Genomic DNA, 17,852 nt, shown 5'->3' on the forward strand with positions numbered 1-17,852 from the left:
GTCACATTTCACTTGAAATATAAAATGCAAGGTTTTGTGTCAATAAATAGTTCCATGTGACAACTTACCCCAAATAGTGTATACCCCACTTGCCCTGCTATAGAATGTGATTTAAATTAACACGTGATTTAACTGACACTGACTTGTATTACCTCACCTGTGCATGTACTCAAATCTCTTCAGAAAACAGTTAAGGTTACACTCTAAAAAAATGCTGGGTTAAATACCCAGTGCTGGGTAAAATAGGGACAAACCCAGCAATTGGGTTGTTTAACAACCCAATTGCTGGGTTTGTCCCTATTTTACCCAGCACTGGGTTGTATTTAACCCAGCACCTTTTAGAGTGTACAGTAGAGTAAGTCTTTGATGTGTCGTAAAGAAAGACAATGGGATGATCAACCCGCTGATGGTCACTGATGTGTTTTCCAGTATTTGGTTTATTATCGCGAATTTTGTTTAATTGGCTTATTCTTTTCCGTGCGCGTTTTGATGTATTCCACGTAAATGTCTTAGTTTTGTTTAACGCTTCAGGCAGTCCTCTTGCTATGCGCGCAAAATCTCTAAATAGCCGTTCGATTCATCTTAGATCACAATATCCGATGACATTGCACATATGCCAACACTTGTGCTGTAAACTAGCTGTGTGAAGAGTCTAAAAATAGACAACAAACCGGTGTTTTTGCGTGGCGTGCCCTAGATAGTGTGCAGCGGGCTCTATTTAGTCAGAAATGTTTTGTTTCGAGGGTCCCTGACGGTGACTGGGTGACTCTGGACTCGGTTTGTGGGTGGGTCATTTGATCGGGTCAGAAGCGCAGCTGTTGCAGGGCTGGGACTGAGAAAGAGAGGACACTGAAATAGTGCTAAACTGAAATACTTAAACACAGGTGCAGGGCACTTCTTTTGGTTATCTAGTACTTTCCAATCACCCATTTAATCTATAGTGTCAGCAGTGTTCCGTCCCATTTGCTTCTGATCTTTCTTTGCGCCCTCGGTCTATTTTTATCAAGCCTGGAACATAAACGGAGTCGTGAAGATATGTCGCCTGTTTACAGTGGCGTTACAATAGGCAAGAACTGGAAGAATAATATTCTGGGCCTACTAAAGGGCAGTTATCTCAAATTTCAATAATGGAAAGGGAGTGGAGCGGTTTCCTTTCAGGGAAGTGGTGGGCCTAGATGGAAATAATTAGTAGGCATTTTTATGTCATTTTGTAATACTGAAATCATATAACACTTGTCATTAATTTCTGTGACAAATAAACCCTACATACACTCTAAAAAAATGCTGTTTTGACCCAGCAGTTTGGTTAAATATTTAACCCAACCTTCTGGGTAGTAACCCAACTGCTGGGTCAAAACAACCCAATTGCTGGGTTTGTCCCTATTTTACCCAGCACTGGGTATTTAACCCAGCATTTTTTTAGAGTGTAACCTTAACTGTTTTCTGAAGAGATTTGAGTACATGCACAGGTGAGGTAATACAAGTCAGTGTCAGTTAAATCACGTGTTAATTTAAATCACATTCTATAGCAGGGCAAGTGGGGTATACACTATTTGGGGTAAGTTGTCACATGGAACTATTTATTGACACAAAACCTTGCATTTTATATTTCAAGTGAAATGTGAAAAAAAATACTTAAATGTGTTCATAAGCTATTTTTAGAGTATTTAGAGTACTTCTATTTATTGACTTATTACATAACTATGAAACATAATAATTCACAAAATAACAAAAAAGGCAACATCGTATTGTTTTGCCAACAGAAATTATAATTAATGAAATAAAATGAGATATTTTAAAATACAACAAATAAAACCCATGTCAAATACACTTGTACACTTGTCCTATTCTGTTTGTTTTCCACTTATTTATCTTAAGCATGATTGTTGCATTTCTTACAGGCTCATATTTGGTACTCTTTACCCGGCATACTCCTCATATAAAGCTGTTAAATCGAAAGATGTGAGAGAATATGTAAGTACAGCTCTGATATATTTTCATCAGTTGAGCTTAATGACTTAATGTTTATTTGCCTGCTGGTTCCATAAACTTACTATTCTGCTCATTTCAAACAGGTGAAATGGATGATGTACTGGATAATATTTGCACTTTTTACTACAGTTGAAGTGATTACTGATATCTTTTTGTGCTGGTGAGTACAATGTGCCATTGCTTTTGTCATATCCTTTTGTTAGGAATTACTCATATTTTTATTTCTGCTGATGCATATGACGATTTGACATGGGCTGTAACCAGCATGACACATGAGTGTATGATTTTCTTTTATTGTCTTTTGAAGGCTCCCATTCTACTATGAACTCAAAATTGCCTTTGTGGTGTGGTTACTTTCCCCATACACAAAGGGATCCAGTGTTTTATATAGAAAATTTGTCCACCCTACACTGTCCTCTAAGGAGAAGGTACAGTATTTGATGTGATCTGTTCACTGTTCATTTTTATGTTTCCGTTCTGTTGATCTATTTTTTTTTTTTTACCCTGTCTAGGCTAAAAAAAATTCAAATGAAATCAAATTATATATTTAAATAAAATGATATATAAAATGATATACAGAACTTTCTCTAATACACAGACTAATAAATATTCTAATATTCTAAATGTTAAACAAACTAGCAAGCATCATCCTTATCAGCTGTCGAGAATCTCAATTTACCAGTGTTTTTAATGCTAAGAAACTGAATTGTTGGTATTGAGGAGGAAGTACATTTGACTCCTTTTCCTGTAAGCTTTTTGAGTTGATTTCCCTGGTTGACAGAGGATGAGCGGTGGTGGAGGAAATGGTACTGTTATTTTCCACAGTCTTTCCTCTGCTCTTTATTCTTGGGGCAGGAAATTCATCAGAAGGACAAACTAAGGGCAAATGGAATTGACAAACACCACTGATAACAAAGAGAAAATGAAAAGTTAAACATGTAAAGGACAATGGAATGAAACAGTACCATTCTTCATACAACTGATGTGAAATGTTCTTTATGACTCTTTCTTAGGACATCGATGAATACCTTTGCCAAGCAAAAGATAAAAGCTACGACACCCTGATGCATTTTGGAAGGAGAGGCCTAAATGTGGCGGCAACAGCTGCTGTAATGGCTGCCACTAAGGTAGTAATCTAATACCCTGCGTCCCGATGTTCATACTATCCATGTGTCCCAAAGCATACTATGTTGAAAAGAGTATGTCAAAAGTCCCTGGATGGTCTACTATTTCAGGTAGATTTTTGAAGTGTGGCTCCATGCACACTCTAATGGCTAATATTACGCACAATCCATTGCGCTTAAAGACCTATTCTGGCAGATAAACGTGCTACTTCTTTTCTCTCCAATACGATAGGAAGTTAAAGGGGTCATATGATGTTGCTAAAAAGAATATTATTTTATGTATTTGGTGTAATGAAATGTGTTTATGCGGTTTAAGGTTAAAAAACATTATTTTCCACATACTGTACATTATTGTTTCTCCTCTATGCCCCGCCTTTCTGAAACATGTCGATTTTTACAAAGCTCATCGGTCTGAAAAGCGAGGTGTGCTCTGATTGGCCAGCTATCCAGTGCGCTGTGATTGGCCGAATACCTCAAGCGTGTGACGGAAATGTTACACCCCTTACCATACTGTGATGCCCTGCCCGGCCGGAGCGACAAGACAAAAACATTAAAACCCATTATAAACTAGGCATTTGTCGCATCCAGTGGGGACATAATTACGGATTATAATGACTTATACTGTCTTTTTATGCGTTGCGTTGCATCGCGCAGCGTAAACATAAAACCATGTCTGCATTTGTGATCGGAGAAATGACAAACAACAAGCACTACTCTACACTGCTCAAAACTCACGTTTGAATCATCAGTGGCAAATTCTTTAAATATAAAAAATGTACTTACAGGCTGTGAGTCAGAAGCGCCAGACTGTCCTTGCAAAGTTGGAACTGCCCCACTTTATAGAACAGCCTTTGAGCACAGACCCATTGTAGGCTACTCTGCAGGTTCAGGAAACAGTCCTCCAGAAAATGCGTCACACAGCGTCACACACTGCGGGCTAAAGTGAGGAACGGCCGGCAGACTTGAGAACGGCGCGGCCGGCGGGCTTGTGGCAACCACATGTGACGACCCCGGGCTGGACTCCGCTTCGTCCACGGTGAAACACATCATATGACCCCTTTAAAGCTCTTGAAGATTTTTTTTCACTCTGTTACCAAAATTACCAAAATCTGCATATAGATTTCAGTGATTTCATTTTTATCTAGCAATAAACAATAAATAAACATATGTGCATGCATAAATAAATTATAAACAAACAAATACAATTTATAACAAAAAAACTATTTTAAACTAAAAATAATTGTATTTTAAAACTATTTTATTAAACAAAATTATGAGTTTAATTGTTTAGGCTAGACATGTTAGATAATAGTTTATCCAATAGTTCTAACTCCAAAGAACATGGGATTTATAGCTTAAAAGTATCATTTTGATATATCACTTTTGGGTGTAGTTTAACGTATCCCGTATTGACTGGTTTTAGTTTACTTTAGATAATATGTGTTTCTTTTGAAGTCAATATTTACTATATTTATGCCTTATTATCATTTAAGCAGACGGCATAAACAAAACATACTTCCACATCTTCAGGCTGATTTTGTATAAACAAAGCAGATTGTTGATGATAGTCTAAAACACAGCATGACGGTATTTAGACCATCTTAAAGAGTTCCATCTGACTCCATGTTCTCGATCCAGGGCCAGGGTGTTCTCTCCGAGCGCCTCCGCAGTTTCAGCATGCAGGACCTGTCATCTTTCCAGGAAGAGGGCCAGGCAAAGAATGCAAGTTCTGTAACTACTCAACCTGCAGCCGCGCAGCACAGAACACGCACTATGATGCGCAGCAAATCAGATGCTGGTTACAGCAAGGGTAAGCAAAGACAAGCCAAATGATCAGTGCTGTATTTCTCTTAACCCTTTGAACAAGATCCTACTATCAGCCAATCAGATTTCTGCTAATCCTGTTTGGTTTAGCTGCTTCTCTCAATCATCCCTTACATGTAATTAATCCTTAACTTGAGTGTTGTAGCCCTGCCAATGTCCTGGGTAAATGTTTGATTAGGAAATTGTTTATTATTGTCTAGTCTTTACCTAATTTTATTGCGCATTACAGTGAAAGGATCATAGAGAAGCATTTATTTCTCTTAAAGGATAGTTCACCCAAAAAAGGAAAATTCTGTCAAAGTCATGTTGTTCAACCAATATGAGTTTGTTTCTTCCGTGGAACACAAAAAAAGATATTTGGCAGAATGTTCCTGCTGCTCTTTTCCATACAGTTAAAGTGCATGACAACGGGCTGTCAGTGCTTCAGAAATTATGAATTCACTTTGCATTCACTTGAATTGAATGCAAAAGAGGACCAGGAAGTTCCCCTGCACCAATCATTTTTAGCAGCATTGTCTTTCACAGTGTCAAAACTATGGTAACTTATCAGTTTTTGTCATTCTGCTTTACATAAGTATCGAATCTTCCATAAAGCCATTTATAATGAATGTAAAAATGCTTTGACTCAGTTTTAAAATATATTCAGAGTATAAGTTGGAGTCACAGTCTGTGTTTTAATGTGCTGTTGTCATGGTACAGGCCATGATTTTGACATGACCGAATATGAGATGTTGAACTTGGAGCAATATGCCCCCATTGAGCCTCCTGGTCCGCTGACACCCACACCCACCCCGACCCCATCCCAGCCCACTCTGCCTCAGCCTGAGCCCATGACTCCACTGCTTTCCCCTCCTGAGTCCTTCCAGGATAAATCCGCATCCCAACCCGTAGCCTCAGAGGAACATGAGGAGAAGGAGGAATTTGCCTCATCTGCTTCAGTCCAATTCAGAGTTAAGAGGCGTGCCCCTGAGGTACCCCTGTTTTCTGATGCTTAGCTGTTGACTTGCCTGGCAGCAATGAGCTAACTGTTAGCTTGTTGTGACTAACCTGCTAAATCACTAACCAATGTTTGCTGTTTACCGGCAATAGTCAGCTGAGTGAGTCTCCGATGAGTCTGACACTCTCACCTCAGGTCACGACTAGCATTCGGTTACGGTGAGTCATAGGAGAGACGTGGCTGTCTAAAATGGCAGGGAAAGATTATTCAAGACACTTTGATGGATGAGAGACATTGTTACACAACATAAATTATAAGGCTTATTCTACCAAAATGTCAGATTTGAAAATGCTTGCTGCTTAACTGACAAATCTTTGTTATTGAATAACTTTTTGTTATTGTCTCTTGTTATTGATATTTTCTGCTGGTAAAAGGTTCTTTATAATGGAAAAAGGTTATTTAGATTATTAAAATGTCATTCTAAGAAAAAAAGAAATAAGAACTGGAAATAGGAACCCAAAATGTTATAGCATCACTGCAAAAACCCCCTTTTGGATTTTAAAGAGTGTTAGAGTAATGTTTGATTTATAAACTTTTATTTTTATTATTTCTTACTGTTTATTTCATCAGAATTATTGCACTTTCACATAAGCACAAACCAAAAGAATGTCAACTCGCATGGTCTGCTCACAGATTTAGTCGCAGCAAACAGTGCAAATGCCGGCGTGAAAACAGACGCTATTACACTATTATTTGAGCAGAATATCTAGAGCATGTGCACATGGTTGCCAGGTTGGAAAGTTTAAGTAAACCACCGGGCAGAAGATTTATCGATTTAAAAGAAAACCTTGTTTCAGGATAAATAGGCTAATCAACAAGCAAATATCGCATATGATTATGCTTAGTAAATATAGAGAAGCATGATTAAAATCATGGTGCAGCCCAGTCTTAACTGAACCAACACTGAACTGACTTGATCTATTTAATGACACTGTTGTCTTTTAGAGCTGCTGTACAGCAGAATCTGAGTTGTCTCCAGTTTCATCAATGATTCTGCTATTTTCCTGTTAATCACTGTGAAGCTGCTTTGGCACAATCTGTACTGTATAAAGCGCTATAGAAATAAAAGTTGTCTTGACCTCTGAGCACCCCCTTACAGTGGACCATATTTTGTTGTGGTGATGGTACTGTGACTTCTCCAGAAGCTAACAGGTCAGATGTCAGCTGACCAGGAATCAAATGGGATGGGATTTCATTTGTAGATGTTGGTCAGAGTAGCCCTGCCCTATAAAGAACTGAGTTTGCAGCTTACAAGAATTGTCTGATGTGAACCATGCCTTGAACAAATAGAAATATCAGTGCACCTAAACTTAATAATTAGCCTTGATGTTCATCAGTTCACTGTAATTGTCTATAAATGGAAAAAAGTTCAGCACTGTTGCGACTCTAAGAATGAGTGACCTGTAACATTGACTGCAAGAATGCCATAATGTCATCCTTTGATTCATTTCAATATTCCTGTAGTTAAGATCATGCTGCTGCCTTTTATAGATGTGTGGAAGGACAAGAGTAGCATCTAAACACACGCTACAGTAAAAACATTTAGAAAGAATTATGATGTAAAACTTCTCCTGTTCTCCTGTTACTTACAGGACTCACAGTTGTAACTTTTTTTCTTGTAATTGTGATTTTATATCTGAAAATGTAGACTATTTCTTGTATTTGTGAATTTATTTCTCGTTATTGCGAATTTATTTCTCACAGTGGTCTTGTAATTGTGAATATATTTTGTATAGTCTCCGCCTTTCTGAAACGCGTCGATTTTTACAAAGCTCATCATTCTGAAAAGCGAGGTGTGCTCTGATTGGTCAGGTTTTCAGTGTGTTGTGATTGGCTGAATACCTCAAGCGTGTGACGGAAATGTTACGCCCCTTGCCCTATTGTGGTGCCGTGTCCCGGCGCGACGAGACAAAACCAATAAAACCCATTACAAACGAGGCATTTGTAGCATCCAGTGGGGACATAATTATGGATTATTATGACTTATACTGTCTTTGCGTTGCGTATCGAGCCGCGTAAACATAAAACCATGTCTGCATTTGTGATCGGAGAAACGACAAACAACAAGTGCTACTCTACACTGCCCAAAACTCGCGTTTGAATCATCAGTGGTAAATCCTTTAAATATGAAAACGTACTTACAGGATATGAGCCTGCATTATTTGTCAGAACACCGGCATTGTAGGCTACTCTCCCAGGAAACAGTCCTCGTCCTCCGTAAAATGCACTGCACACAGTGACGTAGACATGTGGGGGCATGTTTAAACGAAGTGTTTTAGGAGGGCGTGGACCAGTCTTAACTTTTATAAAGAATATCTCTTTGTGTTTGAGACTTTAGTCTTTGCAACTTTAGGGATCTTATCTATTCACGAACAGCTTGTAACACTTCAAAGAGAAAGGAAAACTTGAAATCGCATCATATGACCCCTTTAACAATTTTACTCTAATGCTGTAACTGAGTCTGCGGAGTGAGGAACCAGTTACAGTTTTATTAACACCAGATCAATGGTGAACAGAGTCAAGCAGCCGTAAGGGAGAGACAGGAGCATAAACAATAACAGGCAATGGTCGGGGCAGACAGAAGAGAATCCAGAAATGATAAACAAGTGCTCCTGATGGAGAACAGGTATGTGTAATTACTGTAGTTCCAGGTACGGGGCTTGTGGGAAATGTAGTCCATGGTGAGAATTGACCGGTTTCATGACAGAGCCCCCCCTCCTAAGCCGTGGCCTAATGGTTAGAGAGTCGGACTCATAACCCAAAGGTTGTGGGTTCGAGTCTCGTACTGGCAGGGATTGTAGGTGGGGGGAGTGAATGTACAGCGCTCTCTTCCACCTTCAATACCACGACTGAGGTGCCCTTGAGCAAGGCACCGAACCCCAACTGCTCCCCGGGCGCCGCAGCATAAATGGCTGCCCACTGCTCCGGGTGTGTGTTCACGGTGTGTGTGTGTTCACTGCTGTGTGTGTGCACTTTGGATGGGTAAATGCAGAGCACTAATTCCGAGTATGGGTCACCATACTTGGCCACATGTCACGTCACTAAAAGCAGCTTCCAGACGCTCCTACCAGAAAGTTCTACTAATAGTCCACGGTGGAGTCGACGGAGGGAGGAACCATGAAGGGGGTGGAACTGGAGGTACCAGGGGTTCGACTGACGGAGACAGAGCCAGGGAAAGAGGAGCCCAAGGCAGAGACGAAGAGCCGTAGAGCCCAGGTGACACTGAGGGAATGGAGGACCATGGCGGAGCCAATGGCTCTGGCGACTGAAGCGCAGGCGGGGATCCGGAAGGCCACGGTGGAGCCAGAGCAACCATGGACCAAGGTGGAGCTGAAGGGAGAGAGGAGCCCAACAAAGTTGGAGGAATGGAGGGATGAGGTGAAGCTGGAGGAGTGTAATCCTAAGGCGAGGGTGGGACAACTGACCAACGTGGAGCCGGGGGACGAGGAAGCCTGGCAGAACTAGTGGACTGACGGAGCATGGTGGAGATGAGGTAGCTTGGGGCCGAGGCATCGCCAATGGGTCGACGGACCAAAGTGGAGTCCAGGTCTTGAAGGCCGAAGACAGAGATCTAGGTTCCTCCACTCCTGGTGTAGCTGGAGGTTGGATGTCCTGAAGGGGATCCTGACCGCTAACCACCCTCGAAGGATGACCTGAGGGACAGACAGACAACAGCGGAGACAGGACAAAAAACATGACCGGCAGAGGAGGAGGAAGAGGGAGGTTGGGTGGGACAAAAGGGAACACAGTTTTACAATTAGTCTCTTTATCCATAAATGAACAGGCGTGAAGTTCATAATCGGCCTCCTTGGTCATTGTAGAGCAGCAAACAAACAGAGTCCAAACAACAGGCAAGAGATCGGGGCAGACAGCAGAGAATCCAGAAACGATAAACAATCCAGGTAATACACAAAAAAACAATCCTCAATAAAGAAACGCTTGGTATGTCGCACAGGCAAACAATGCTTCGCAGTGAGTGCAAGTGACTAAGTAACCTTTATATTGCTCCTGATGGAGAACAGGTGTGTGTAATTGTGTGTGTAGTATGGGGCTTGTGGGAAATGTAGTCCATGGTGAGAATTGACCAGTTTCGTGACAGATGCCATGTCTACACTGGGCATCTGTCGCATCTGTTGTCGAATCTGTTGTCGCATCACAACAGCTTGAGGTTATCTACACTAAACGTGTCAAAGCGAAAGTTCCAAATGCATTTTGTCCTGTTGTCAGTAGTAGCGTAAGTGTGTATATTACTGTATTTGTCTCATCAAATGTGGAGAGTTTCAATGATTATAATGGATTTACTTTGATTTTGTCGTATCGCTTGTGTCCGGTGTAGACACTATTTGAGAAATAGGCTTCCATAGATTGATAATACTTAATGTTTTTGTGTTTTTTTTTTGCATCACTTTTTTTGTACAACATTTCATTCTTTTATGAACCAAAGCTAGTGGACCAGTTTAACCCGTGACCATACCACCTAACCTAACTGACTAAAAACAGGCCTTTGTACACAATGCATATTCAGTCATGCATTCTCAAATCATGTTTGTCTTTCCTTAGACTGACACATCACAGAAATATATGTGCCCTTGCTTATATTGGCCTGATCTTGTGATCATGTTTATTTGTGGACAGTAAACATGAAGTGTGCATCGCTCTCTGATTTGACCTGCTGGTTCACTGATTGACCCGTTTGTTTGATATATTCTCACATGTCTCTTGTTTCTCTCTCAGCCTCCTCCTAGAACCCTAAGACCTGTCACCCGATCCAGATCAAAGAACGCCCTCTCTTTGGACACTGAAGCCATGTGACTGTGCATATACTCCGAGAGCGCTTTAGCTGTCTTACCTGCAACATGAGAAGACGCAACAAGGGAAGGCAGAGAAAAAAATGGAATGCAGCCCAAATGTTCAAATATTCAAAAGCAGCCTTGCTCTATAATGAGGTAACCAAAGCGATGTGCAACCTTTCGCTTCTGATCTTTGACACTCAAGAGGGAGGGGATTCATTTAGGTAACACGTTCACGTGCATACTACTGCTCTGAGACACTTTGGGGGTTATTAAACTTGTTTTGTATATATTTATGGTATGTTTGAGTGTCGACTGTTTGATTTCTTGGTATGATTTTGGGAGAAACAAACGCATGCATGTCCCTCTGGTCACCCAACCATAATCACTGCACACAGTCATAATACTTACTGTTTATGAACATATTTTATTTTTAGGGGGACTGCACTCATTTCGGGTCGCCCAAAGCCCCCCCAATGACTACTGAGTAGCAAGGTGTTTCAGAATCAGCCTTTCTTAGAACAGTAGTTCTTAGTGAAAAAAAAATACTGCACTGATGTGGTAGGTGTGTTTGACTGCAAACATAACATTTATTTCATGATTTATGTATCAACAAATGCAAGGGTTCATCTGTAGAGACGGACTTTTTAATACATGCTTGTAGTTGAACCAAATATAGGTATTGATCACAATACCCGATGTGATTTGTGATTTAAAATAGATGGACAAAGTGCAATGTATTTTACGATTCTTCTAAACTTTCAATAGTTCAGCCATAAACTTAAAATATTGCGCTGTAACTTCATATAAAGTTAATCAATAACCATCTTGTTAAAAATACACTAAAAATCTTTCTAGACAGAAAGAGGCAATTAAGTTGATATTTGTTTATGGAGATTCTTACTTTACCTCATTAATTATTAGGTATATGCAGTATTTTTTTATAATTTCAAAACTCAGCACTGATTGATCAACATGGAATTTCATGTATTTTGATGTAATTTAAGCTGAATATTTTCTGTTATTTCTTAGTTTGGCTTCTTAAACCTCTTCAGTTGCTTGATGTTGCATGTATTATTGCCAATGACAATTTGAATGTGTCTCACATTTTTGGCCTTCAGTATTAAAGTACCTTATCAGAGTTGAGCAGGCATTAGTGGTGATTTGGCACAACACAAAGCGGGTCCTTCAGTCAGTGTAGTCGTTTTACTTTTGTAGCATTCACACATTTAGTCATATGAGGACAAACAAATGTCTGAAAACACTGTGCAATTACATTAGCATGTATCACTGAGAAACTCAACAACAGTTTGCTGTTGCATCATTCCTGATCACAGTCAAGTAACTTGTAAATCTCTATGTCATGGAGAGGACAGCAGTGCATCAACTATCAAACACATAGCAAACACAGCTGGATCTTAGAACATTGTATATTTAGAAAGCTGTTCACAATGTGTTTTATACTGTGAGAATGATGAAAATCCTAGTCTCATAAACACGCTTTGACTTGTTGTATTTGCGATCTTGTAGCCGTTCAAATGATTATATCAAACTTCACTGACAAAATAGCAGGCTCAGGAACAGTTTTTGTCATTTCATCACAATTTTATTTGAACGTGAAAATATCTACAATGTGAACTAAAAAAGTCATTGGAATAGTGATTATCTGGTTGGCGTTCTTTTTGTTGGGTTTGTGTTTCCAGTTTTTACAGTGAGAGAGTAGCATTTTCTCTATGTGAGATTGGCGGGATTTTAAAGTGCTCTGTATGGAACCATCTTTGGCCTTTTACAGCATATAAAAACAGCTGACTGTTGCTTCTTTGTATATTCAGGTCATTCAAGGCACAACCTTTGAAATACCATGTGAAGAGCAGTTTAGTTGTGGTTTAGGTAATCTGTCATTCGGTGGGAAAATAGCTATTTATGAATTTAACCCATTTTAAAGGGGTGGTTGATTACGATTTCACATTTTTAACATTAGTTAATTCTAATGTTGCTGTTTGAGCATAAACAATATCTGCAAAGTTACGAAGCTGAAAGTTAAATGCAAACGGAGAAATCGTCTTTTAAAATTCTGGCGGTTTAATGCCTACAAAAACGGCTGGTAGTGACTACAAGTTACTTCCCGGGTTCGTGACATACCAAACCCTGATAAACCCCGCCCTCGGGAAAAGGCACCAAAGTGGGCGAGGCCATGCTGCGCTGCTTTAGAGAAGAGGAAGAGAAAACTAGAAGTGCACGAAAAAATCTATTCATATATGAATTGCGATTCTGTCTTCTAACGATTCTAATGGATTCACAAGTTTCAAAATCAATGTTCTAAAGCAGCGGTTCTCAATACTGTTCCTCGCGTCCCCCTGCTCTGCACACGCTCTGCATCTCTCTCTCTCATTCAGCTCAGCTCCAACAATGAACTGTTCCAATTATACACTTATTTTCACATAGCTATGACATGTTAGACTGCACCCCATAAACACAATCAAACCTAGAAAAAAAAACAGTGAAGCACCCCTTTAAAATATTAATCTCGGTGGACAACTTTCTGGATTGTCAATTTTCGAATATGAACGTTCGACATTGCATATGCATGCTTAATCATGTCAGACGAAGATGTATTTAAATACAGGGACTTAAGTAGAGGCTGTGCCTTTAAAGACTAGAAAAGTCCTGGCTGTCTGTTAAACCCATTTGAAACAGAACTGTCATGTATTGTTGAGTTGTTTGTGCCAGGTTGTTAAGATTATGAGAGTCAAAACGTCTTTTCGCTATTCTCTTATAACATAACGGCTTGCAGCATCTACATAAAAAAAGTATTTCCATATTTCACAGCTGTCATGTCTGGCAGGCCAGAATATTCTGTTTCTCATTGCTCGAAGTTGAATAAATCTTGAGTGAAAAGACAGAAGTTGATGTAAAAGAGTGAAATGATCTGTTTAAAAAAAATTATTGGCATTTAGCAATTAAAAGGTGAATGTGAAATGTGTCTTGTGATCTGTTTAAACTGAAAAATATATAAAAGATTCACTTTTATTTCCTTCCATGATCTGGTCTAAATAATAGTTGCACATAATTCATTGTATAATTTAAATTATTTATGATTTTATTATACTAAAATAAATGAACTAGTTTTTGCTAATGAAAGCCAGCTGTCAGATAGTTCAAAAAGTTGGGCACAAAGACAACAGAACCACTTAATCACAAATAATACATTTTTATATAATCAGTTAATTAACTGTTATGAATTTTCAGTGTTTCATCAATCATTTTATTTGAATTAATTTCTGAAATCAATCTAAACACCACACTTGTGAACAACTGCATTAAAATGCAGAAAATATTTCTAAATTCCTAATATAACTAAATATTTCTGCCACGTTTATGCAAAACGTGTGTCTCCAACAATAGGTGGACTTTGAAACAATCATTTATAAAACTGTAACAATTGAAAGAATTTATTCAGGAGCATTTACACATGAATCCTCAACATGTTTTCCAATAGTGAATTCATACACACTTCATGTCTCATGTCTTTATTTGCTTGAACAGCGTAAGGTTAGGAGGGTTTTACACCTTCAGGTTCACTCTATCCTGGTATTTCTGGTACGGGTCGTTGAGGTACCAGTTTCTTCTTTTCCAATAGGATGTTGTCATTTTGTCCAATAATTTACATTGAGTTTTATTACAGAATACATGTTCTCGGAGGCGCTTCTTGCGGGCTGCTGACTTCTTCCACAGCTTTTTCTTATATCCAGCCTAAAAACAAGAAGACCAAGTTTCAGTTCAGGTGTGTCGGCTGGATTTAAATACCAGACAGGACTTTGAACAAATGATTTTATGACAGCTCTGAATAACATGCGAGCAGGAAATTACCTTTCTCCTCACCCACAGGCCACAGTGTAGCCTGAGAAACCTTTGAACAACCGACTTCACAGACTTCCTCTTGCCTTTCCTCAGACTGTAATATGTTAAGTTCCTGACCGGCTGGAGCATCAACGAAGGGATGAGGGGAGTTACTCTGCAGAACAGAAAAGGTTACTATCAGTAAATAAGCATAACATGCAATACAGCAGTGTTCTTCAAATCTTGCCCTGGACGACCAATGCGCTGCAGAGTTTAGCTCCAACCCTGATCAAACTCCCCTACCTGTGATTTTCTAATGATCCTGAAGACATTGATTAGCTTGCTCAGGTGTGTTTGATTAGGGTTAGAGCTAAACTCTGCAGCAAAGTGGATCTCGTGGGCCAGATTTGAGGATCCCTGCAATACAGTGTCAGCCAACAAAGCAGAGTTTCCCTCCTTCAACCCAAATCAAACACACCTGGACAAGCTAATCAAGGCTTAAGGGTTACTAGAAAGCCCACCGCTACTTTAGAGCATGTAGTATTTGATGAAAAAATAGCATTAGCTAAATTTCTGAGGCTTGAAACGTCTCCCTTGTTTTTCAACATCAAAGTAAGTTATTTCCAGAGAATGTGTGAGACTTCCGATACATTAGCTGCTATTGTTAAATAACTACAAGTATAACACTGCAGTACCAAACAATGAACCTACTTGCACTACAAGCCCAATTGTTTGATAATATTGCCAAATTTACACTGCAAAGGTGGCACAGAAGTGCTTCTGAAGTGGCATTTAGGTGTCTTTCCACAGACTGTTTAATGCTGCTCAGATGTGGCATTAATGCATTTACACAGATACAAATACAACTATATGCTTTGATATTAGGGGCTGAGGTGGGCCAGAGTAGCCTTAATTTAGTCTGGCTTTTATTCTGCTTTACATCTTTGAGCAGGGCACAGAGCATCCTAAACTCAGCTGCGTAAAGAGACCTTATATAATATAAATGCAACGTTAAGCAGCATAACAGACTGTTTTTGTCACAGCTAAAACAGCTGGAAGTGGCTGACACCGGAAGCCTTGCATATTCAAGTTATTCACATTAAAAATGGTGCACAAGTGGATACAATTCAAGGAAAAAGTAAGTTAATTACATTTTAAACACAATATTGCCCGTGGGATTATATTTGCTCAGATATATAGGTAAACAGAGGGTCTTACCGCTTCAGCAGGCCGGTCTGTTGGAGGGGAGCAGCGGTGTGAACAGCAGGCAGTGGTTTAGAGCCATGTCTCTGACATAGAGTTGAGAAGCGCGGTGTCTGTGTGAGTCTGAGACAGTCTCTGCCTAAAACCGACAGAGGCCTCAGCAAACCTGATCAGCAGAGGAGAAAGAACTCTAATTTACAGAACACAGCTACATAAATACGATACATACTGACAAAAATACAGTACGGTGTATGGACGTTTTGTGTTGTCTGATGATAGACTACAGTAGCATAACTGTTATACATCACATTTTTCACATTCTACCACGATGAAATCGAAAAAAAAGACTTGTAAAGAAAGACATAAATGACATTTAGAATAATATAATATAATATTAAATAAAACGTCGGATAAAACGCACTAAATTGTTATTGCATCGAAGAAAACGGGTCCAGTGCACAGACGTCCTTTGCAAATTGAAATAGACACAGGAATCTTTAATGGTGTATTCCAATGCACGCCAACTTTAAGAGTCTATAAAATTTCATTTTTTTCATTTTCAGCAACGTATTTCTGACCTTAAAACTTAAATGTGCACTTTTTCTACCTGATAGAGCTCTTGTCAAGGTGGCCGCCATCTTAAACGCCACTGACGTATCGACTACAGTGGCCGGTTAGGACAAACCGAACGCGCTGGAGAGAACAGCAAAAGGGCTACAAAAACCCAACTAAAATTGATTCCCAGAAATCAAATATATAATAAAAATAATAAATTGAAGTTGTGAGCTCAATTTATTACACAAAACACTAGATCTAGATATAGAAAACCGCGAAGAATAATACATCGTGTAAATGGATGCTAGCTTTGTTCAAATTAAATAATAATAATTTGTGGGGAAAACGCCACTGAGAACATTTATACACATTGGAACCAGTGCTACTTTTTTCAGGATTCTTTGATGAATAAAAAGTTCTTTTGTAATCTATTTTGCAATAAAAACAATTTTGTAACAACATAAGTCTTTACACTTTTTAAAACCAATTTAAGTGAAGTGAAGTGACGTGGCCAAGTATGGTGACCCATACTAGGAATTAGTGCTCTGCATTTATCCCATCCAAAGTGCACACACACAGCAGTGAACACACACCCGGAGCAGTGTGTGCTCCGGGTACATATCTTACTTAACACACTTAACATATCTTTGCTGAATAAAAGTATTAATTAAAAAAAAAAAAAAAAACGTATTGACCCCAAACTTTTTAATGGTAGTGTATATTGTTCCAAAAGATTGTGCTTATTTGAAAATTTGCTTTGACGTTCCCTTCAATTTCGGTCTCTCAACATTGCATCATGATGACGCGATGGGTATGGAATCATTTTTGTGTCTTTATTATTCAATCAAACATTCTGTGTTTGAGAGTAAAACTAATTATTTTGTAATTAAAAAATAAAAGATTGCAAAAAAAAGTCTTCTTAAGGCTCAAAAATAAAGAAATTGATAACAAAATTATTTGCAGTGGGTATAAATCTTTGAAAATCTTTATTTTTCTTTGTGCACAGTGACCAATAGAAAAAGGCCTTTCATCCTAGAGACCGCCCACTGAGAGACAGCTTCACTGGCAAGCAAAACTTTTCAACTGGCAAACAAAAGTTTTAGACCCGCAAAAAAAGACGGCAGAAAAGAGAGTCACATTTGTGGTATTGGGGAAATACTGAAGCCTCATTGGCAGAACGACGTTGCAACGCAAAGCCCAATGGCATTCAAGCGTGCAAAGTAGAGGCGGGAACTCGTCGTGTAACGCAGCGTAGGGGTGGAAGGAAATGAGATTGTAGATATTCTGGCAAGAGGAGCAATAAAGCATGAAACAGTTGATATACAAATACCGTTATGTAGAACAGAAATCAAAACCATTATTAAGGGACATACAAACAAAATATGGCAAGAATACTGGGACATAACTGATACTGGACGACATCTGTATAACATACAAAAACAAGTAGGCTTAAATAGTATCAGGCAGAGCAGGAATCCAAAGGAAGGAAAGATAATTACACGTCTTAGAATAGGTCATGCTGGTTTG

The 17,852-nt window shown here is 39.1% G+C and overlaps 2 protein-coding genes across 3 annotated transcripts in view; one reads left to right on the forward strand and one right to left on the reverse strand.

The window, feature by feature from the left end:
* The window catches only part of LOC107703485 (receptor expression-enhancing protein 1-like), a 13,531-nt gene extending 853 nt beyond the window's left edge, over positions 1–12,678 (forward strand). The window contains exons 2-8 of one of the 2 annotated variants that reach the window (XM_016506110.1): positions 1,902–1,974; positions 2,076–2,152; positions 2,300–2,420; positions 3,006–3,119; positions 4,755–4,926; positions 5,640–5,911; positions 10,672–12,678. In XM_016506110.1, the coding sequence (XP_016361596.1) occupies positions 1,902–1,974; positions 2,076–2,152; positions 2,300–2,420; positions 3,006–3,119; positions 4,755–4,926; positions 5,640–5,911; positions 10,672–10,749 (907 nt within the window). In that variant the 3' untranslated portion in view covers positions 10,750–12,678. The remainder of the gene's footprint in view (positions 1–1,901; positions 1,975–2,075; positions 2,153–2,299; positions 2,421–3,005; positions 3,120–4,754; positions 4,927–5,639; positions 5,912–10,671) is intronic. The other variant, XM_016506118.1, reaches the window with a different exon arrangement.
* A 1,433-nt stretch (positions 12,679–14,111) lies between these two features.
* LOC107703519 (39S ribosomal protein L35, mitochondrial-like) lies at positions 14,112–16,484 on the reverse strand. The gene is made up of 4 exons (XM_016506172.1): positions 16,378–16,484; positions 15,786–15,936; positions 14,598–14,742; positions 14,112–14,480 (listed from the first exon to the last, which is right to left on the reverse strand). The coding sequence occupies exons 1-4, from the start codon at positions 16,406–16,408 to the stop codon at positions 14,292–14,294; spliced, it is 516 nt and encodes a 171-aa protein (XP_016361658.1). The 5' UTR covers positions 16,409–16,484; the 3' UTR covers positions 14,112–14,291.
* Between the last annotated feature and the right edge of the window lie 1,368 nt (positions 16,485–17,852).

The sequence above is a fragment of the Sinocyclocheilus anshuiensis genome, unplaced genomic scaffold (genome assembly GCF_001515605.1).
Source record: "Sinocyclocheilus anshuiensis isolate Anshui unplaced genomic scaffold, SAMN03320099.WGS_v1.1 scaffold2045, whole genome shotgun sequence".
Classification (NCBI taxonomy): Eukaryota; Metazoa; Chordata; class Actinopteri; order Cypriniformes; family Cyprinidae; genus Sinocyclocheilus; species Sinocyclocheilus anshuiensis.

What these genes read in the sequence shown, in the direction of transcription:
- LOC107703519 (XM_016506172.1), bottom strand. Translation starts at nt 16,408, where the DNA reads ATGGCGGCCACCTTGACAAGAGCTCTATCAG. An exon ending in CTTGACAAGAGCTCTATCAG is followed by an intron (nt 15,937 to 16,377) that starts GTAGAAAAAGTG and finishes TCTGCTGATCAG; the next exon opens with GTTTGCTGAGGCCTCTGTCG. An exon ending in GCCTGTGGGTGAGGAGAAAG is followed by an intron (nt 14,481 to 14,597) that starts GTAATTTCCTGC and finishes TCTTGTTTTTAG; the next exon opens with GCTGGATATAAGAAAAAGCT.